General features: G+C 40.6%; 2 protein-coding genes across 2 annotated transcripts; both read left to right on the top strand.

The window, feature by feature from the left end:
- The first annotated feature begins 37 nt into the window (after positions 1-37).
- Positions 38-5,373, top strand: adprhl1 (ADP-ribosylhydrolase like 1). Its single transcript, XM_034218636.1, has 7 exons — positions 38-610; positions 1,825-1,989; positions 2,308-2,433; positions 2,611-2,751; positions 3,951-4,078; positions 4,182-4,314; positions 4,404-5,373. Exons 1-7 carry the CDS (start codon positions 394-396, stop codon positions 4,571-4,573), a joined length of 1,080 nt encoding a protein of 359 aa, XP_034074527.1. The 5' UTR covers positions 38-393; the 3' UTR covers positions 4,574-5,373.
- Positions 5,374-11,639: 6,266 nt separating this feature from the next.
- Positions 11,640-22,341, top strand: grtp1a (growth hormone regulated TBC protein 1a). Its single transcript, XM_034219537.1, has 8 exons — positions 11,640-12,304; positions 13,830-13,981; positions 14,066-14,224; positions 15,799-15,923; positions 16,813-16,909; positions 17,186-17,358; positions 20,460-20,645; positions 21,260-22,341. The coding sequence occupies exons 1-8, from the start codon at positions 12,234-12,236 to the stop codon at positions 21,350-21,352; spliced, it is 1,056 nt and encodes a 351-aa protein (XP_034075428.1). The 5' UTR covers positions 11,640-12,233; the 3' UTR covers positions 21,353-22,341.
- The last annotated feature ends 51 nt before the right edge of the window (positions 22,342-22,392 follow it).

Below are 22,392 nucleotides of genomic sequence, written 5' to 3' on the forward strand. Positions count from 1 at the left end.
TTTAGGAGACACCTGATCACTGCTGAACTACCGGCCGCCCAACACAAAGAAACACTTGATGCGTTTGTTTTCACATCCACCTTGGTACTGAGAAACTCTACAAAGCTCCACGAGTGGGAAGAGAGATTGTATTGAAGTGGAGACAGGTGGTAGCTCCATATCAAGCGGAAATCTTCATATTGTGAGAGCCTGACGAAGTTGTTATTCAGGATGTTTTGGGGCAAGGGAATTTGTTCTTCTTCCTTGGTTCTGTGACCGTGTGTTCGGTTGATGTGCTGAAGAATTACAGCTGAAAGGAGGTAATACTTCAGCCTTTGTTTGTGCCAGGAGTCGTCTAGATCCCAGGAGAAGTGACCACTTCATTCAAGAGAACAACCTCTGTTGCTATCCAGTATGATGGAGAAATTCAAGGCTGCCATGGTTTTGGGAGCTGTTGGTGATGCTTTGGGCTACAGAAAAGGAAGCTGGGTAAACTGCCATTCAGGCAAGCAGATCCAAGAGGAGCTAGCCTCTCTGGGGGGACTGGGGGCCCAGAAACTGGACCCGGAAAACTGGCCCCTGAGTGATGCAACGCTGATGCACATCACCACGGCAGAAGGACTCATAACAGGTACGTTTAGGATTGATGTCAAGAATGACAAAGGATTGATGATTGTCTAAGAGGCAGATAACAGTGTGTAACTCATAACATGACTATATCATCAATTGCTGATTTATTCTGTTTTGCAATGTTGAATATCCAATCAGAATCAACACAAATGCCTTCATACAGAACTGAAACCTGTAGTTTTTTTTATCTGTTCAATAAAATACGGATCTAACATCACATCTGTTTTCATTTAAAACCAGAATAGCTTCTTCTGTACAGTCAATGGAAGCTGCTAATCGCTAACTGGCAGAACATTTTTGAAAGGAAAACCTGCCTACATACCATAACCCATCACCCAATAGGTCATCAAAGACATAATCTCAGTAGAAACCTTACTATATATCACTCAAACATAATTTCAAGCCCCCACAGGGTGTTGCCGGGACAGAAAAGTCCAAAATAGATTACTTGAAAAACGGACCCTCGGCTCTCCTTAACGGAACAATAGCAGGTCAGACTCCTCCATAATCTACCAGTATCAAGTTTGGCTGCAGACTTGCTTCAAAGCCAATGACCGTGGTCCTGTGAAATAGTGATGATATCCATTGAGATTAGGAAGCCCTATTTAGCCACAATCCAGCATGCCTGCACACACACTCACACATCAGCACTGCAGACAATGATGGAGTGGAATGAATGTTGCGAATGTGAGTGTTTGCTTTGTCAAATATCTCACCAGCATCCAGAAAGACAATGTGTAAAAATAAGGATTATTTTCTCAGCTCCCTCTTAACACACCTTTATTGATAACTGTATACATTTTTATATCTTCGCTCTACCTCCATGTAACAGAATTAGCTAAATCCAGCCAAGAGGGTGACAATCCCCGTCTTTCATCAAAAATGTTTGACTACTTAATTAGACATGGTACTATTTTGTCATCATAGGCTCTCTTTCTCTCTCTCTCTCACTCACTCACATGTACGCACACAAACTAACAGTACACACATAAACAATTTCTAGCAGGATGGCTGGGGGCTCTGCTCGTGGATCCCTGTTGACCTCATGGTGTGTGGAAGTGACTCCACTCGCTCTAAAGGCATGCTGGTCCTAATCTTTGGTGTGGCAGGCTGAGGCTAAACTTAGCCTTCTGCAGCGCCACTCATCTCGCCTTGCATGCCAATCTTGTCTGACTCTCAGTCACTGTGTATGTGTGTGTATGTCTGTGTGTCCAGATTACTGGTGTCTGGAGGACCTGTACCGGGAGCTGGTGCGCCTCTATGTTGAAGCCATGGTGTCGCTGCAGGGCAGAGCACCTGACCCGGCCACAGTGGAGGGATGTGTTCATCTCAAACCTCACAACTTCCTGCTCGCCTGGCATACACCCTTCAATGAAAAAGGTCATTGGAGATTGTAGAGATTTTCTTCTAAAATAACAACAATAGGGTCCCAACCAACACTTTTTATCATCAATTTATTTGCTTATTCTTTTCTTGATTCCTCCAATTATCTTTTGGTCTACTAAAAATAGTACCAAATGTCCATCCTTTCTCAAATGTCTCAAAGTCAAAATTACTTATACTATGAATTGATTATCAAAGTAGTTGGTGATTATTATTCTGTTTCCGTCTAATACAAATCATTAGAGCTATACACTACCTATTATGAAAATGTTGTTGTGGAAGTGTCCACTTAAGATATGTCTACTTTATGTCCAGGGTCTGGGTTTGGGGCGGCTGCAAAAGCCATGTGTGTTGGTATGAGATACTGGCAACCTGAGAGGATCGACAGCCTGGTGGAGGTCAGCATTGAGATTGGAAGGATGACCCACAACCACCCCACAGGTGACGATGTCAGCTCGTTTGAACCTTTCCAAACAAATCTGATTAGACCCCAGGCTGATTATTGTGCTGCATTTCTAATGATACTTTACCTACAAGAACATGGATTTAATACTTTGCTGAGTTGTAGTTGTCATTACAGTAGAAACAATTGACTTCTGGTGTCACTCTTGGCTTCAGGTTTCTTAGGCTCCCTGACAACGGCACTGTTTGCATCCTATGCCATCCAGGGGAAACCTCTGGTGACTTGGGGCCGTGAGCTCATGAAGGTCATCCCTCGAGCAGAGGACTACTGCAGGAAAACCATACGACACCTGGCAGGTTAGATTCTGTTTCTGTCTTTGTTAGTGAGGGACGAAGACACCATTTTACAGCTTGGTGGATTTATTCAGGTCAAGTGAAGCTTATGTAAAAAACGAAACAAAAGCAGTTATATCAAAGGTCACCTATTATGCTAAATCGACTTTTTCATGATTTGTATACATAAATATGTGTCGCCTCTGTGTAAAGAGATTCATAAAGTTTCAGGAAAAAATATCCTTTCTATTTTTTTCGTGATCCATTTATATAAAATCCAGTCTGAAAATGAGCTGATCAGATTTTGGCCACTTTGTGATGTCACAATGTTTTTGGGTTGTGTAACCATTAGCCAATAACCAACCAAGGTAACCCCCCACCTTATCACCTGAATCTCCTCCTAGAGCACCATTGCGTTTTTTTTTTAACCAAATATCTGGCAGAGGGGCGTGGGGAGTGGCACCTTATTTTCATCTAAAGCACATGTGTCAAACTCAAGGCCCGGGGGCCAAATCAGGCCCTTGGTGGATTTCATTTTGGCCCGCAGGATCATTTCTAATTACTATTAGATCTGGCCCGCCGGTATATTGCACGCACACCTTCACTCCATCCTGAGGGTTTCCTCAGCTCAGAGCCTGAGCCCAAACATTGATGAACTTGCACCCAAGATGAGATGCCAAGTATCTGGCTTAGTGTGCATCACAGAGCAGCACACTGAGTTTAAATGTTTCCTTCTGCAATTTATTTCTTGCGACAACAGGGCATATTTGTTTTTTTCTTTGAGGGAAATAGTTTTTTTGAAGCTGTTGTTGGCCTGTGGGAAAATGTAATCAAAAGAAATGACTCCGGAAAAGCTGTAGATAGAGCCATAAGAAATGAATGCAACTGATTATTTAATGTTTAATGTTGTTTTTATAAGCAATAATTTAAGCTTTGTTAGTTCCAGGTTTAATATGTGCAATAAGTTAATTTCAATACGTTTTGCATTAAACATTGAACCAGTCCGACCCTCGACTAGTACAGATGTTTTGTATTGTGCCCCACTGTGTATTTGAGTTTGACACCCCTGATCTAAAGTAGCAGACACAGAATCAGCACTTTTGAAACACTTACGAGACACGGGACCTTTAACATGTGTTTCTTCGGTATAAGTCACATTTTATTTTTCTTACATGTTACTGAGAGAGCATTAATTGAAACCAGTTATGTGGGATTGTGTGCAGAGTATCAGGAGAACTGGTTTTACTTTGAGGCCAAGTGGCAGTTTTACCTGGAAGAGAGAGAAATAGAGAACGAAGACCAGAACAAACCCACCTTCCCTGATCGCTATGATGCTGAGGAGACAGACAAGGTAAATACTACTTCTCTCTCACATAAAAATACACATACCGTTTAGCTTACAGAACCCCTCACAGGAACATTGTGCCGCTGTTGCATTGTCTTCATCCTTACAGATTTATAAGCGCTGGAGCTCAGAGGGCCGTGCGGGCCGCAGAGGTCATGATTCCCCCATGATAGCCTACGATTCCCTCTTAGCAGCAGGGGGTGACTGGGCAGAACTGTGCAAAAGATCCATGTTTCATGGAGGTGAGTGCCTGCAAGACATTTCCAAACACAGATAGATAAATCACAGAGCCTGCTCACAGTGACTTGTGTGAAATTGCTCTGTTTTGTAGGTGAAAGTGAAGCCACAGGCCTGATCGCAGGTTGTCTCTATGGCCTCATGCACGGCCTGAGTCAGGTTCCCCCAAGCCTGTACCAGGATTTGGACAAAAGAGAGCGTCTGGAGGAGCTGGGAGAAAAGCTTTACAAAGCAGCATCTGCAGAGAAGTGCATAGACAAGTAATCCTTCTCTACACTGGCCTGAACCCTACTGGCTATCAGGGGAACTGCACAAGGCTGCTTCCCTTTGTTCCACACTTCCCTCTCTTTCTTAGAATCCTAATAGTCTATAGGGACACCATGTCCTTTCCTTGCCTGTACTCCCCCCACTCTTTGATTTGGCTTTTTCGCAGTTCATGAATTGGAAAATAATGCAAATTTGAGGCAGAGGAACATCAAAAGGGAGACCATTTAGGGTATTGAGGTTCAGCCTTTGTCATGACTGCTTTCATTTGAGGTCATTTCTCTGGAGCTGCATCTGCACTCAGTTGCATATTTGTCAACTGATGGCAGGGAGGAATAACCTGTCTCCAACTCATATTATTCTGACAGAACTGTGAGGAAAATAAAAACTATTCTGCTTTTTTTACTTTTATTTTAACTGAGAATAGTAAACCTCTCAAAATGAATACACGATAATTTCCTTCTCTGGCATTTTCCCTCTTCTAAAGCTAACCAGCATTAACACGAAGCACAAGGTTATGTCGTGTCATGGAGGATCTATTCCTTCAAAACATTGTGCAAACCTTTAATAAACTAACAGATTTTAAGATTCAGTAGTTTTGCATCTATATTCTTTTAATTGTTTGAACACATAAGATTGTTGATTCGTGCAATAGCATTACTTTTATCTTATACTGTGATAAACTATTATTTGCACTGTGATGCTCTTATCAGGTATAATATTAGTGTACTATTTTGTGAAAGTTACTAGCAATTTCCTGGTCAATATATGATGTGAATATTAAACTGGACTCAGATATATATCATGCATGAAGTGCCTGTCTTTTTTTTATCTTAACTACAAAATTATTTTTGATGAGCAGCTTTTGTTCTATCTTAATTTGCTACCAGATCGCCTCAAAACCCTACTCTGCAATCCCCTGCACTAATAACAAGTAACAATTTCACGCTGCTGGAGCACCTCACTTCAAGTCTGAACATGTTATCTGCTCTACTTTGCTGCGGGGCTGGGAGGAATTCTGGTATGTCCAGTTCAAGCTGAAGTTCAAGCTTTTTGGAGATCACTTGGACTAGTTTTACCGCCCATATTTAAAAATTGTGAGGTACCATTTTTACATTCTATAACCTGTTTAGTCTATTTACTACGTTCATTCTCAAAATAGTGCAAGACCAATAAAATGCTTTTCCAAGGTACAATTTATTAAAACATAATTGAAAAAAACAATTTTATACAATAATTGAGTTCTGTTAAAAGTCTCAGTGAGAATTAAGTCCAATATTGAAAATCTCAAAACCATGTGCTCAGTTGACATCACATTGTTGGTTATAAGTTACCTGACTGAAGTAATTACACACCTCCTTACAATTATGCATCCAGCACTGACACTGATTTAATGATTTGCCAATCAGCTGTCTAACTATTCAGGTATGCTGAAATCCAGATTGCTACAAGGATTAAGCTTTGCGTGTCCTTTATTCTCCATAGACCAGATTCTCGGAAAAGCAGTATCAGCCCTGATGCCAGTAAGTTGAGGAAGTTGATTAGAGACCGCAGCTGCCGTCCTGTTCTCCGAGGGATTCTGGAGAGTCTCCTGCATTACCTTACAAAGGATCTGCCCATGAGGACCAACGGAAACCAATATGGAGAGAAGCCATGGTTCGATGTTGTAGGCGAAAGTTACACCGATGTGCCTGATCAGGAAGTTGGGCAAACTCAACTTCATATAAGTTGCATCATTTTTCAGCCATCTGAAGAGCATAAAACGACCAACGGAAAGAGTGCCGGGACCAGTTTGAAAATTCCTGAAAGATACTGTACAGAACGACCGAATGACAGATGGCCAAGCAAGTTTGGAGGAGATATAAAAACAGGAGGCTTAATACAACGACGTCTTACCACATTCCAGCTCCTCCAATCCAAATTCATACGCGCCACACCTAAACCTCCCATCACCCACCAAAGGGAAGTAGGAACTCTGAGCTCTGGCAGAGCATTGGCAGCTAATGTGAACCACTGCAGAGACAGTGAGAATGTCATCCACAAGAGGGACCGGACTAGAAGAGGACAAGGAATGAAGACAGGGGCCAGTGTCAAAGATATTGTGGCCAAGTTTGCTACAGCTGAGCAGAAAGAAAAGGGAGAGAACATGCTGAAGAAACAGCCAATCACACCAAGTCTCATCGGAAAAGGGATACTCCTGTCTTCATTAATGGAGAGGTTTGAGAACATTGCCACTGTATGTAGGGGATCTGACTTAAGAGGTTCACATGAAAAGCCTTCTGCAAAAGTCAAGGTGACAAGTAATATAAAACAGAGGGTATCTTCTCATGAAACACAGCACCGAAAGGCACCAGATCTGCCTGTTCACAAACACAACCAACAAAAGCAGAAGAAAAGTAAATCTGTTGGACATCAGTTGAATATAAATACATCTACAAATGGGCAAAACAACAAACAGCAAAGACCAGATCAGGCCATAGACTTTTTGACAAAAGTAAACTCAAGCATGGAAGAAAAAGATAATTTGAAAGCAGAACAAATTACGCAAACAGTGGGCCACCAATCAGGTCAAAACTCTAAAAGCCATTGCTCATTAAACCATACAGAACAAACTTCCAATAATGATGGTAAGGGTTGGAGGACAGAGGATTATGAGGAAATTCAGACTATAGCTGAAGAAACCAGTATCACCATCAAGTTCAAATATGGACATCCAGAGCTGCTCTGTCTATCATCTGTCACTGAGACGTTGCTCACACAGCCTTGTAGGCTTCTTCCACAGGTAGAAGACGAGGTGATGTTGCATGTGGCGACCATCGTGACCTGCTGTCCTGTGTGGTCCACCTGTGTAGATTATTCTCCTAAACTATATTCCCTGGAACAATCAGAAAGCCCAACCTTGGAAAAGATACCAAACATGAAGATGGAAGTTTGTCATATAGATCTACAAAATGTGAGAATAAGTGACACAGCTCCTTCAGGGAGATGTCAAATAAAGCCGAAGATTGAGGAAATGTCTTCATATACAAGCCTCAAACCAATGGAGGAGAGAGCAGTGGAAGATCCAAGTGACACTGCAGCTCTTTCAGGGAGATGTCAAATAAAGCCAAACATTGAAGAACTTTCTTCAAATACAAGCCTCAAACCAATGGAGGAGAGAGCAGTGGAAGATCCAACCAAAGCTACGAACGTTCAAAGAAGGACGCCCATGTACGTTATCCCATGTGTTCGCAGATTTGGATTAGATGCTGCGGATGAGAGTCAATCAGGACCGCACCCAGAAATCATAACTCCTTTGGATGGAACAGGGACACTTAAGTCTGATAGTTCTATAACTGCTTTTGACCCTGGATTGGTGCCAATAGGAACAAACGTATTTCCTCCTAACAAAATGAAAGGACAAACCCCAACTGAAAAAAAACTAACCGGCAGTAAAGCACATGAAAAAGACAAGGAGGCCGGAGAGGGAAGAGAGGATGTAACAACAAAGGACATCAAATATAGTGTGCCACAAAGTTTGAGACTTTCTGAAGACAGTGCCATTAAGGATGCATTTGAAGACACCGGGATTTCTGCAGTAACATTAGCAAAGATTCAACCTGAGAGACACAGTCCTAAACAGAGACCAAAGTACAAAACAATCAACTATGGGGATCCTTCAGTCAAACAAATATATAAACCCAAAACTATACGATTTACTGACACCTTTAACTTCTAGTTTGGTAGTATTTAACAGTGAGTGATGCACACAGGAATGTTGTACAAGGAATTCAAATTGTAGTTAACCTGAATGTACCCTCATGCGTTAGCAACAATACAAAGTTAATACAAAGTAACAGCTACAGAAACGCAGTGGAAACAACAAGTGAACCTGGTGTTTTTAAGCCAGAAGCTAGATCATACTAGAAAATTGCTCAGGCAAAACCCCACTGTAAACACTTATCTTGTGTATAATTATCACAACATTGTTCAATTAAAATCTAATGTATAATTTAACAGGTTGACATATTCATAAAGGCGCTTTACACTATAGTCCACCTCAATATTTATTTATAGCAATGATAACGTCCAAATAAACTACTACAGTTACACTGGCAGCCAAGAACTTATCAAGGTTGTTACAAATAGTAACGTTCCTCATATTATCAGGACTGTTAACTTCTTAGGCTGCATGGAGCCTTACATGTTATGCTGTATATATATATATATTTACATGTATAAACATATATGATAGGAGGACTGAACGTAGAGGTAAACAGCTTTACATTTGGAAGGTGAATTATGATTTAATTCAGTATAAATCTATGTTAATCCATCCATCCATTTTCATCCATCCCCTCTCCATAGCATCCTTTTCCAGCTCCTCCTAAGCACTCACAAGCCAGATTATTTTAGTGTCAGGTGCATGCTGCTTACAGTTTTTTTTTCAGTTGCTAACACACTAAAATGACACATAAAGCATAGTTATAACTCACACTCAAAGGGCAAAACCTCAGCTTAAATCTCCAAACCTCTAAACACATTTTCAGCTCCCCAATTTGCAATTCAACTTGGTACGTTTTGCAAGACACTGCCCACGGTTCTCTAAGTAAGACACATTTTCAAAACACTGCCATTATAATTTCTACACACATGAATCAATTAACACATGCCAAATTACCATAAAAACAGAACTTATTTTTGTAAAAATGTTAACTCTTCACAACAACAATGGATGTATGGATAGCAGCAAGTGGGAATATGTAGAGGGAGGATAAGTAGTTGAAGAGTTATTTGCAACGGTTGAAGCTGTATGACCGTCAGGCTATAGGTGCATGCTTCTTCTGAATGTTGATGAGGGGCTGTGGCCAGACCCAGCTAGGGGACGAGATGCAGCCTAAGCACTTTTCTTTCCTCTGTTTTTTGGTAAAAGATTGATTTTTCCTCAAAGTTTTCCTTTCGATTTACTGTATTTGACAGAGGCATCATTTTTGTTTACAATTGTAACTATGTGTTGTGCATGACTGTTGCACCAATTTGTTTTGGAGAAAAATAAAAGTACAACAGTATATTTTTGTTCCTGCACTTATTTTTGAAGACTTGAAAAAAATGTATATATAGAATTCTCTACATACAGAACGACCTTAAAAGATGAGTGTGCTTTATCACAATGGTGTGTAGTTGGTTGGACAAAGTGTCTTGAACTGTAAATAAAGTGTTTGCCAATTGGGTGCAAATGTTTGGTTTTGGTAAGTGCAGTTAGTAATTCTGCAGGATATATGAGGTTCAAAAACCTTTATTCAATGATTTTAAATATGATACATTGGATTTTCAAACCATGCTTGAAGCTCAAATGCACAAGTGCAAAATACATTATTATACAAACCGGCTGCAGTGTATTACAGACTCACTGACCCAGACACATTGCCAACTACATGGTCATGAAGGTTAGAAGGTTACAAGGCTTTTTATAAATGATTTTCAATCAAATTTAAAGAGGAAACTGTGGTGATGCTCAAAACAGATGAAAGGTTGCAAACAGCTTTGACAAACATGTCACATGTGGCTGGAAACTCATCCTATTCAGAGATCCTACCCCGCCCATCAGCAGGATTACATTACTGCTAAAACATGAGTCTGCATTTGCACTTACTTACTCTGGTATTTTCACAAGAGGATAAGAGACCGGGCCTACATGATCCATCATCCGTCCATCACAAGGCTTATCCTGATAGCAGTGGCGATGATCAGGAGTATGGTGTTGTTATTTACTGTCTGTGTATAGGGCAGAAACGCTTAAATCAAATTTGAAGTAATTTGATTTAGGTAGGGTTAAAAGTGCTTTTCTACATTCTGAAACAGTTGGTACACCGTACAACACAGTGATATACATATTTACACACCTAAGTAAATGATAGTTGTGGTGTTTATGGAAATGAATACAAAAAGAACATATTAGTGCAAACATGAAACATACATCCTATTTAAAAATGTCCCTTACTTAAACTTATTTGAGTACAAATTAACACACTAATAACATTTGTTTCACCACGTGGTTTCCCCATTTCCCCCCTCTAAATAGGAAACTACAGGAAATTGTTAAAATACAGCAATACGTAAACAGAACAACCCTTAGGCTGTCATTTTACTGCAGTCCTGCCTGGAAGTGGATGGCAGCTTGGAGACACAATAAGCTCTGCTCCAGAGTCTCTCATTAGCACATAATCAAATTGGAATCAATCTGGTGATTTCATTAAGTAACGTTTGCGTCATTTTCAATTGCTGTCACCTTTTCCATTATGAATAAGATGTTCCCCTCTGTGATGTGCTGATGCCAGACCAGACAGACACATTTGACAGATGGGTGGAATATGTTTGAATTTATTTATTTTCATAAGCCCATGGCCTTTTGTTGAGCTTGTCATATTTGCAAATCTCTGAATCACCTAAAGACTGTGTATATAAATAAATCACCCAGGCAGCAGATATGTTTGAGTCAGGTATATTTGACTGACTGTAGCAGCAGCTCAGGTGAGCAGGTGGCTGCATGCAGGTGCTGAGCTCGGTGGCTGCTCTGCGAAGGGCGCGGCTACTTAGCATGTTTGCTGCCTTTGTGTGTCGTCGGACACACAACACGTACCTCGTCGAAGTAGTAACCAGTTATGTAACTGCTAATCTACATGTTGAGTTAAGCATAGGAGCAAACACATTAAGATCAGATGCATAACAACAGTTTTGAATATAACTATATTTCAGACACATTGGCCTGGCCCTATATCAATATAAGTACAAAAACAAATAATACAATACATAGGCCTACCATTAAAACATAGATGCGATCATAGAAGTTGACAAGTAGGCTATAAAAGTTAAGGCTACATTAACAGAATATTCATATAACATGGTGATAGGCAAACATAGTGGCAAAATGAGGAACGCTTCAAGAATGTGGGTAACTCTGTCTATCTGATACACTCTTCTCGGATACACTTATTTTTCCAACCAAAGTGCCCTGAATGCACCACAGAATCAGGACAGCATCTTGCCTTTCCTTGAGGACAGCACTGAAGTGGGATATTCCGGGAATCACTCGAAAGCAGCATTAGGTCTGATTGACGTGTGGCGTCCTGGGGCCATTACGTCACGAGTCCGAAATCTTCCATGGAAGTAGTAAATTAGGTCGGACAACGAGAGTAGAAGTGACTTGTATCATGTGGCTGCATTCATGTAGTGGTTATCTGTAGATGTTGTTATCGGAGCTTCAGGCCGGTTAGTTGCACTCCGAGCAGCAGCAGGTGCATGCGGATGGCGATAAAACTCAAACTCTACTCTCTACACACGGCTAAGACATCGGCGGATCATTAAAACAACATTTGACGAATTGGATAATACGAGTACTTTGCTCAAGGAATCGCTAAAGAATGTTTTTCCCGTCTTTCCCGTTTCGGGAATAGCATGGAAAACTGCAGGAAAAAAGGCAGCGATCTCGTCCCCGTCTTTCCGCACGCAAACATGGAGAAAAGTTAAAAGCGAACTTTAACTTAAACTAACCGTGACTCCGACGTTAATGTGAACTTTATCATTGTTGTTTTGACATATCTTGGGGGAAAACAACAACACGGTGGATTCATGGTGAGACTCTAGCACAGATTCTCAGGATATCACCGGAGAAGAAGAGGCAATGGAGAAGAAGAGCAAGCCAGCCCAGAGGACCCGCTCCCCGGACGGTAGAGCCAGAGATAGGGTGGACAGGTAACCAGGGCTCTCTCAGCCTAATACAACCTTTAAAAACATGTTTGATCGATATCTGGAAGCCAGTAACTTAACTGAAAAGTCAACTCAGAAACAGCTAATTGTTTTATTTCTAATTTTGTTCAAATTGGAAGCAGTAAGGTTAGCTAACTGACGTAAACTACTTTAAACCGTTGACGTTACTTGAGTTGTTAACTAGCGGCTACTCTTTAATGGTTACAGGTTGTGGTATTTTAACAACTTTCAACACATGTTTGTAGTTTTAAACCCATAAAGTTCAGTATTCAATGTGTATGGATACTGAAACATTGTTGTACTAAATGCACTTTACAGAAACATATGTATAGTTCCCTTAAAAGTGAACTCAGTTGTAATGATCTGATTTAAACAGACATATTGGAACATTGTAAACAACTTTACATTTAAAATAAAAATAAACTACCTTCAGGAAGATGATGTTCACTAAACTCTCTTAGAGTGGTGTTGATTCAATGGTATGGCCATCATAGAGGTTGTAGAAACGTTGTAGCTCTATTGAAGTTAATAGTGGTTTTCCCAATTTATATCAATGAGGGTAGTCTAAGTATTAGAAACTACAGCCTCCAAAATGAACATTAAGTTCAATCAACACCTTTCTAAATCGGAACATAACCTTCAAAAAGGTATACAGGTGTACCTAATAAATTGGCAACTGAATGAACATGGGACTGGAGTGGATTTGCCCTTGATAAAGTGCAGTTGACTAAATCTGTCTGCAAGTAAACTTAGGCTGATGATCTATTTTCTGTGTAGATGATTGCAATCCACGCTCTTCATGGCAGTACATGTTGAATTACTTATTTTTTGAAAGGGAGCTGTTGCACAGTTCACACAAACGGTGATAACCTAAACTAACACCTGCAATCAGGTGCCACATTCACACACTCCAGGTTGATAACGTGTGCCCTTGCTTCTGCTTTGACAACAAAGTCATGAAAAACATAGCATTTGCATGATGATGCCTTCCTTTGTCTGTTAAATCTTTTCAAAACAGATGTAGCCGCCTGCCACACTGCTGGTCTGTTCTGCATGTATTCTACAGGCATGACTTTGCTCTTGTAAAAGGGTTAAGCTGCAGGAAGATTATGGTGTTACCTAAGGCATTAGGTTGAGCTACCTACTGTACATAGTATACACAACTTTTTCATTTAGAACCAGATGTAGGTAGATGTAGCTAATGTGAATACTAATTAATGACAATAATTGTTTGTTTCAAGTGCTTTTTTACATTACTTTTTACAAAATGTTTAAAATACCAAGTTCAATATTTGAACTGCATTATAAATGAAATGTTCAGCCAAAGTTGTTTAATTGTCTTCAGTCTTTCTTTAAATTCATGGTTTACAAGGAAAAGCACAGAAACAGCTGACACTGCTCTCATGTGAATGCTTGGTGATTCAGGTGATGATTGTGATAAACTAAATCAAAGAATCATTCATCCTTTTGAAGTGTTTCATTAAACAGTTTCTAACTCTTTTTGGCACAGCGTGGATCCGTATGGCTTTCAGCGCTCTAAGGACTTTGATTACGAGTCATATGAGGAGCTCATGTCTGAGTATCTAATGGTGCTGACCCGACGTACCATCAAGTGGTCCAAACTACTAAAGGGGAAAAGAAGAGTGCAGAAGAATGTAAAACGTGAGTGCTAAAATTGAACACGGCAGTATCTTCACATACTGAGCACACAACATAAAACTGAACGAAACCTAACCTCTCCTTCAGTAAAGCGCTACGTACGCAAGGGGATTCCCAATGAGCACCGGGCTCTGATCTGGATGGCCGCCAGCGGGGGTCAGGACCAGCTAGAGAAGAACCCAGGATACTACCAGTCCCTGCTCGGAGCCCAGCACGACCCCAAACTGGTGGAGACCATCTGCACAGGTCAGACTGCAAACTGTTTCTCATTCAGTCCCACGGCATTCAGTAGAGATGCACCAATCGATCGGCACCCTTTCAGAACCGTTCGGCCACGCCCTGTGACTGATCAGTCTCTTGTATTTCATTTTTGGCTTGTCAAATTGAAACGCATGGCAAAGAATGTCACTTATAGTTCTTATAAAGAAAGAAAATCAGAATCAGCCAAGACAAATATTAATCCGTGCATCTGTACCACTCAAACATCCTTAAAGAAACCTGAAACTCTGTGTTTCTTTCCCAAGTTGAGTCCCACGTTTTGCTTCGCATTGCCATTTTCATCATGTGGTCCAAATGAGTAAAACAACATTTTACAACCCAAGTCAGGGAAATCTTTCTAACCCTCTGAGGGTGATTGAGTCAGTGTGCTGATGCGGCTGAATGCTGGCTGGTTATTGCTGACTGTAGCCCACAGTGGCAGACGCACTACAGAGCCACAGCCAACAGTCGGCTACACTGATGATTGGTGTTCAGAGTCATGACACTTTGTATTTTCTGGCATCCCCTTTGTGGCTTTATGAGTAAGTGAGACTGTTCTACAACCAGACCAGCTCCCATGTTGATGTTTCCTCCTGTCAGACATTGACTTGGCATACAGACAGAAAACTGCAATGTGTTAACGAGTATGTGAGATAAAGGAGTCCACGAAAGCCAGCTTGAGTAATAAGTGTGAAGTTGAGTTATATGCTTAAACACTGCTCAGTGGGTTATAATAAAATGACCAAGGACTGTGTAAAGTTATCCTGAGCACAATCTTTTTATCCTCTCTCTCTGAGATTACAAGGTAAACAACACTTTAACCGTAAGGACCTGGTTTCAAATAATAGACCATGAATGTGTGCTCGTATGCATTTGAAGAGTCTCCAAGAAGTTAATCTTTGCACTAGCCATGGGCCCCCCAATGTAATATCGGTCTGTAAACACTGGAAATACGTGTGTGTGGTGTGTGTGTTGTGTGTGTGTGTGTGTGTGTGTGTGTGTGTGTGTGTGTGTGTGTGTGGTTGTGTGTGTGTTGTGTGTGTGTGTGTGTGTGTGTGGGTGTTGTGTGTGTGTGTGTGTGTGTGTGTGTGTGTGTGTGGTGTGTGTGTGTGTGTGTGTGTGTGTGTGGTGTGTGTGTGTGTGGTGTGTGTGTGTGTGTGTGTGTGTGTGGTGTGTGTGTGTGTGTGTGGTGTGTGTGTGGTGTGTGTGTGTGTGTGTGTGTGTGTGTGTGTGTGTGTGTGTGTGTGTGTGTGTGTGTGTGTGTGTGTGTGTGTGTGTGTGTGTGAGAAATGAAAAGAAAATGTATCCTTGTATGACCTGCAGTGTTTTACTTATTGTCAAAAAACAGCATACCGTTCACTTCATTTTTGTTGTTTTTTAAATTGTATTCTTGTAAAGTGACTTTGAGTGCTTAGAAAGAGCTTTAGAAACCTAACTTATTATTATAACTGTGTATAGCATAAAGCAAACTGCTCTTTATTTGAAATCAACATGCTCTTATGCACCGATCAACACACAGCAGCTCTGAATACTTGTTTCTTTGGTGTTTTTTTTCCTTTTAGACTTGAACAGAACATTTCCAGACAACGTGGCGTTCCGCAAGACAGCCAACCCATGTATGCAGAAAGCTCTGTATAACGTGCTGTTGGCCTATGGCAACCATAACCCAAATGTGGGCTACTGTCAGGTAATATCACTGCAAAGATCCAGCCTTAAAAGTGGGGTAGGTAATTTTGGAGAAACCAGCTCGAGTGCGCTTGAATTTGAAAATACACAGCCGGAAAAAATCTGCCACTTCCTTACAGAGCCCCTCCTCCAACGCACGCGAACGCGCACATGACCAATGAGGGCACGAGATAAGTTTGTGCACAGATGGAAGGCTGACAGGCAGGTAGGCCATCCAGTTACTTTAGCCGGGCCGGCTAAAAGGATTGGTCGTGCTTTTTACAGTACTACGGCTTCCACAGATGACATTTTTTAATGGATTTTTTGTCAAAGCACTTAAGATATTCATTGCTATCGGGATGTTAAGAGCATTCCATGGAATATAACAAAAATTGTATCTCGAGCCGGTTTCTCAAACTTACCTACCCCACCTTTAAGTGTATTTTGATGAATATAATTTTTTTTACAGCATCTTATACTTTTGATATCAAATCATGCAGTTTTTCATATTGTTTCTTTATTGTTTATTGCGCTGTATGACTAACATTTTCAATGAAGGCATATTTCTGTTTTTGAGCAGGCTGTTTGTGTCAGTATTGCATATGTTAATAATTACCATGTGAATGGCAAATCTCATTCACCTGAGCTCGTCCAGTTTGCTTTGCAATTCAAATGACAGCAGGGCTTTGTTGATGTCTACATTTCTTATGAAGTATCACTCGAAAACATCCGTCTGTAACTCAGGAAGCCTGATCTGGATTTAATGTTTTTGTGTTGGTGCCGCTTTGTTTCATTTCCAGCGTAAACTTCCTGCTCTCTCTCCTGGATGCTTTATTAAAGAGCTCTAGGGCAGGATTTCAAGATTCATGTGACCATGACCTGAGTTTGTGTCTTTTTCTTTTTTCCTTCAGGGGATGAACTTCGTAGCAGGGTATCTACTTATCATTACAAAAGATGAAGAGAAGTCCTTCTGGCTGATGGATGCACTGCTTGGTAGAATCTTACCAGGTGTGTATGCGTCTTGATGTGTGTATGTGTGTGTAGATGTTGTAGTTGTCCCTTTTCTCTGAGCTAAGAATAATCCTGTTAGTCACATGGTCTGTATCTGGCCAAGGCTTAAGACCTGTAGTACACTTCCTTTGTATCATGCACTCACTCAAAGTAGTAAATGTCACTATGAATTAAAACTGTTTTCCATGTATCCTGTTGTTTACATTGATGTATTCAAATCTGTTTGGAAGAGCAATGTGTAACTCACAATGATGCTTCTGTGTGTGGTTTCAGACTACTACAGTCCCGCCATGATGGGGCTGAAAACGGACCAGGAAGTGTTGGGGGAACTGGTGAAAGTGAAAATCCCCGGAGTGTGGCAGACCATGATGGATCATAACGTCATGTGGAGCCTCGTGGTGTCCCGATGGTTCATCTGTCTTTACATAGACGTCCTGCCAGTAGAGGTGAGTGGTTCTGTGTGTGTTTCATAGTGCGGACACAAGGGAAGATTTGACATTTCCACCGCATTGTATACAGCACATTGTATCCTGATTAATTCAACATTTAGGAAAGCTTGATAACCGACAGTGTGGAAAGACAGACATACTTTCTGGTCATTTGCATTGGAATCAAGTTTAATGGTACGTTTACACTTACCAGGAATTTTCTTTGGTGTCTGGTGGTGCGAACATAAACATTCTAAGAAAATATGTTGAAATAATAGTTAAAAAAAAAAAGATATAAGGATAGTAAAAAAACAAGTATTTTTAGGAAACAATTTAACATTCAAAAAGGATAACAAAGACAAGTATTTACACCAAATTCGAATTGAACTATACAAAGAACCGTAAAAGCAAAACAAATCAAACACTAAAAATAGGACAATATTTGGCAAACTACAGTGTATTATATTTTAAAGTTTAGGGCTGCGCAGACATGAGTGCAAAAATGTGCAAAATGCAGTCAGAGTTGAGCATGAACATGGCTCACAGTATTAAGAAAGAAAAAAAGATGTTGTTCACATGATGTGCGTTAATGTAATCCATAATGTTTGTGGGGTGGATCAAAAGTCACTGTTCAGGGGCTGAGGGTTTCACATGATGTAGGACTTTAGGGGATAGATACGGTATATGAGAAAGCAAAGGTGTTATAAACTTAACATTTTGGTTGATAAATTGTTTCTCATTTCTCAAACAATAAAAGCTCTTCATGTGATTTATACAAGAGCTGCTTTTAGTGGATTCAGATATAAATATATAACTCCTATTGTTCCAATAGCCAGCTCACCATGTAAACAGTCCTTGCTGTTGCTCACTCCCTCTGTTGGTCTGGGGATGGGCGTGCTCTGTTATGTCTGTTTTCCAAATAACATACACAGAGCTCCAGGAGGAGGGCGTAACACTTGCAGATGTTCACAGTATTCACTCCAGATCCCCCCTCCCCACACAGACACTGCACTGACACTTAATACTGCAGCCACAAGGACATTATTCCTCACTAATGTCCCACCCCTAGATGTATTTAAGGGTTCCTCCGGCAGTGTCCAAGTTATACTCTGATCCATTTGAAAGGAGTAGAGACCATGGTTGTAAATGTATAGTTTAAAGGTAGCTGGTAAGGAGGTTCAATGTAAGGAAAAGAAGAATAATTGGAGTAAAGATAATACAAAGAATACATTCCTCACTTCCCTTAATCTTTACACTGAAAAGTGCTTTCTTTTTTGGTGCATTAGAAAGTCATTTAAATCACAATTTTCCTTTGGTTTGCAAAATAAGCTACATTAATGGGATCCCCAGGTACTTGTTTGAGGACTCAGTTAAAGTGGACCTATCATGCTATATTTGAATAATATATTGTAGGGCCATACCTATATAAAACATGTCTGCGAAGTTTTTTTTTCAAAATACCAAACAGATCATGCATTTTAGCCATGCCTCATTTCACTCTATTTGCTCTTTTTTAGCCCTGCTTTTGCAAGGGCTGAATCTGAGAAGTCTTCTTCGCTGCTTTTGTGGCAGACTACAGCGCCACCTACAGGCCTGGCATATGTACTACAGCGTCTCCAGCGCTTTCGAATGGCAATGGCCGTGGCTGTCTCCTCCTGATAGGTGGAGGTTGACTGACGTACAACTTCTCACTTCAAAACATAGACTTTACTTTTATCAACGGCCGCCAATTGGATATTTTTGTATCCATCCGCGAGCATGACTAGTGGACAATGACCCCTCGCTCTACGCCTCCTGTACCTGTTCGCTCTGCTATCACGTGAAGGGTCTGCTAAGAAGCGACCAACAGAAGACAAACAGAGGAGTCACATGTTGTTGCACATCAGTCATGCGCAAATGCGGCGCACTTCTGCGCTGTAATCCCGCTGCGAGGGTCCGGCGAACTAATGCCCCTTTGACACCAACGCGGTTCCAGGGCCGGTTCGGAGCTAGAGCCTGATAAGCACCGGTGACGTCATGACGCAGCAGCAGCACCAGTCGGTTGCGTAAAGCAGTAAAGCAGTTAGTAAAGCAGACGTAAAGCAGTAGAAACACTTTTGCAAGCAAAGAAGAACAAGAAAAACTGAAGCCCTTAAAGTCAAAAGTGTATAATATTAACCTGTAAATAATAATAAAACCCCTTGATTTATAACTTAACATCTCTGTCTCCTCTTGATCTGAGTATATTATAAAGAATAGCCAGTTAATTGAAGCATTATACAGTTCTGTTTTATATGAGTGTTGAGCGCTGTATCCATAGATCTCTTAATTTCGCCCTCAAAGTGCACCAGATTGATGCATTTAAAGGGGACCTATCATGCAAAATGCACTTTTCATGTACGTCTTTTATACATGAATATGTGTCCCCGGTGTTTCAGGGAACTCACCAAGTGTCAGAAAACACAACCCTCTCTCTTTTCCTCCATGGCCAAATCTCTAAAAACGAGGCTGCAACGGAGCTGATACAGATTTGAATTTCTCTGATGTCAGAAAAGGGGTGCTCCGCCTATATGGTGAACTCTCCACCTATCAGGGGGATGAGAGGTTGGGCCACGGCCATTGCCCAACCTCTCATTCGCATATAGGCTGTCGGAAAGCTAAATCTCCCCCAGTCACATCTGTTCTTGCCAGGATGTCTAAGGGAGTTAAACGTTGTGCTGTTGTTGGCTGCAAGAATCGGGACAATGGACTGCATGCAATGCCATCCCTGGAAAAAGACAAGAATCTGTGGCTAGACTTCATTTTCAAGGGACATGTGCCAGAAGACTCAGGCAGATTTCTGCTTGTGTGTTCCAAACATTTTACCACGGACATGTTTATGAACTAGAAAAACCCTTCATTTATAACTTAACATCTCTGTCTCCTATTGATCTGAGTATATTATAAAGAATAGCCAGTAAATTGAAGCATTATAGCACAGGCCTTTGTCAGATGGTATATTATGCTTTTTTTTTTCTTCTTCGAATAGTTCTCTCTTTTTTCACCATACCTGTGTTTGCATCACTGTTTAATGCTAAGTACATTAATATAAAATGCTGTATGCTGAGGTAGCCAGTTTCATTCTTGTTGTCTCTCTGCAGACAGTTCTGCGGATCTGGGACTGCCTGTTCTACGAGGGTTCTAAAATCCTGTTCCGCGTGGCCCTGACTCTGATCCAGCACCAGCAGGCTCTGCTGCAGCAGGCCCAGTCCCTGCCGGACGTCTGCCAGAACTTCAAGCAGATCACCCAGGGACCATTTGTGGAAGAATGTCACACTTTCATGCAGGTAAGAAAGGAGGAATCACATCACTGCTTTTTATTTAAAGGTCAACTATTGTGCAAAATCCACTTTTTCATGTCTTTTATACATAAACATGTGTCCCCTCTGTGTAAAGAGATTCTGAAAGTTTCAGGAAAAAATATTTGCTCTCTTTTTGTCCTGATCCATTTATATAAAAACCTGTCTTAAAATGAGCTGATCAGATTTTGGCCACTTCATGTCATAATGTTTTTTTGGCTTGTGTAACCATTAGCCAACCACCAACCACCCACCTTATCACCTGAATCTCCTCCTTGAGCACCATTGTGTTCTTTTAACCAAATATCTCTCAGAGGGGTCTGGGGAGGAGGGGCTCCTTATTTTCATCTAAGTAAAAGACAGAGAATCAGCACTTTTGAACCAGAGGGGTTTATGGGATGCTACAAGTCATGATCTGTTTGGTATCATGACACTTCAGACGCATGTTTTGTATATATCTGAGAACTATAATATATTGATGAAAAACAGTATAATAGGGGATCTTTAAAATGTTATCCACTGGAGGAAAGACCAATCCGTATAAAACGGATGTCCATTATTATCAGCTGCCTTTAATCTGATAATCCTTGTGTCTTTCCTAGAAAATCTTCACTGAACCAGGAAGTCTCTCCATTGCAACCTTGAGTAAGCTGCGGGCAACTTGTCGATCTCGCATCAGTGCAGAAGAACACTGAACTAACAGCCTGTTGCTCCATTTCAATACACATTCCACCGGGATGAGCCCCGAGCGCTCGTTTGCACCTTCTTCTTTTGTACTGACACATGAATGTCACAGTGACTCTCACATGCTGTTGAGGCTTAGTCATATTTAAGACAATTTTACAACCCAAGTGTAACTATGTTGTGAAATGAGAATGTTCTTAGCGATGTATGAGCTGAGCATTCCATTGGGAATTAACTTGTAGTTGCTTGCTTTTGTTAAATGATGCACTTTACTCCAGAAAGTCAGAGACACTGTAGAGAAAAAAAGATTAGCAGCCGGGTCAGATAAATGTGTTGGCCCACTGTATTTCAAATTGATGGTAAATGAAGACTGGCAATCGAATGCTGTAACTGAATGAGAGTTATGCAGAAACAGATTTTCAAACATTTCAAAATCTGAATAATGGATTATTGCCTGTGTTCAATATTTGAGCAAATGTCATAGTATGCATAATTGATATAATGACAAGATCGAAGTGTAACTAAGAAAAAGCTGCTCTTTTCACACAAAGGGGTTTCCTGTTTGTTCTGTGCAGGGTTATTATCCTAAACTAACACGAAAATAAGCAGTTCAAGTTCAATACATTTGTGATATTGAACCACAACAGATGAACATACTTGACATTCCAGGAGATGGTGATATTGCTTCACAATGAATCCCTGATGTGGATGCTGTCTAGTTTTGTAGAGTTTAATGACATAACCATGATTTATATTGTAATAGATCAAATGTCATTTAACCAAGCAATCCCTCTCAGGTGTACTGTCCAATTTCAAAATATTTAAATATTATGAACATTCCTACAGTTTTCTAACCCATATATATGTTGTTATGTTAATCATGTCACATGCTTCTGGGACATTTAACCTGGCTCTAACCAAACCGAACCTTTGTTGGAAAACTGACACTCTTACTAAAACTGAATTAAACCAAAAATAAAAAACGAAATTCAAACTATAATGTCATTGGTTCTATGTTTAGGTTTTGTTGACTGTAACATTTTATAGACGT

The sequence above is a fragment of the Gymnodraco acuticeps genome, unplaced genomic scaffold (genome assembly GCF_902827175.1).
Source record: "Gymnodraco acuticeps unplaced genomic scaffold, fGymAcu1.1, whole genome shotgun sequence".
Lineage (NCBI taxonomy): Eukaryota > Metazoa > Chordata > Actinopteri > Perciformes > Bathydraconidae > Gymnodraco > Gymnodraco acuticeps.

What these genes read in the sequence shown, in the direction of transcription:
- grtp1a (XM_034219537.1), top strand. Translation starts at nt 12,234, where the DNA reads ATGGAGAAGAAGAGCAAGCCAGCCCAGAGGACCCGCTCCCCGGACGGT. An exon ending in AGTGCAGAAGAATGTAAAAC is followed by an intron (nt 13,982 to 14,065) that starts GTGAGTGCTAAA and finishes CCTCTCCTTCAG; the next exon opens with TAAAGCGCTACGTACGCAAG. An exon ending in TAGACGTCCTGCCAGTAGAG is followed by an intron (nt 17,359 to 20,459) that starts GTGAGTGGTTCT and finishes GTCTCTCTGCAG; the next exon opens with ACAGTTCTGCGGATCTGGGA.
- adprhl1 (XM_034218636.1), top strand. Translation starts at nt 394, where the DNA reads ATGATGGAGAAATTCAAGGCTGCCATGGTTTTGGGAGCTGTTGGTGAT. An exon ending in GGCAGAAGGACTCATAACAG is followed by an intron (nt 611 to 1,824) that starts GTACGTTTAGGA and finishes CTGTGTGTCCAG; the next exon opens with ATTACTGGTGTCTGGAGGAC. An exon ending in TACACCCTTCAATGAAAAAG is followed by an intron (nt 1,990 to 2,307) that starts GTCATTGGAGAT and finishes CTTTATGTCCAG; the next exon opens with GGTCTGGGTTTGGGGCGGCT.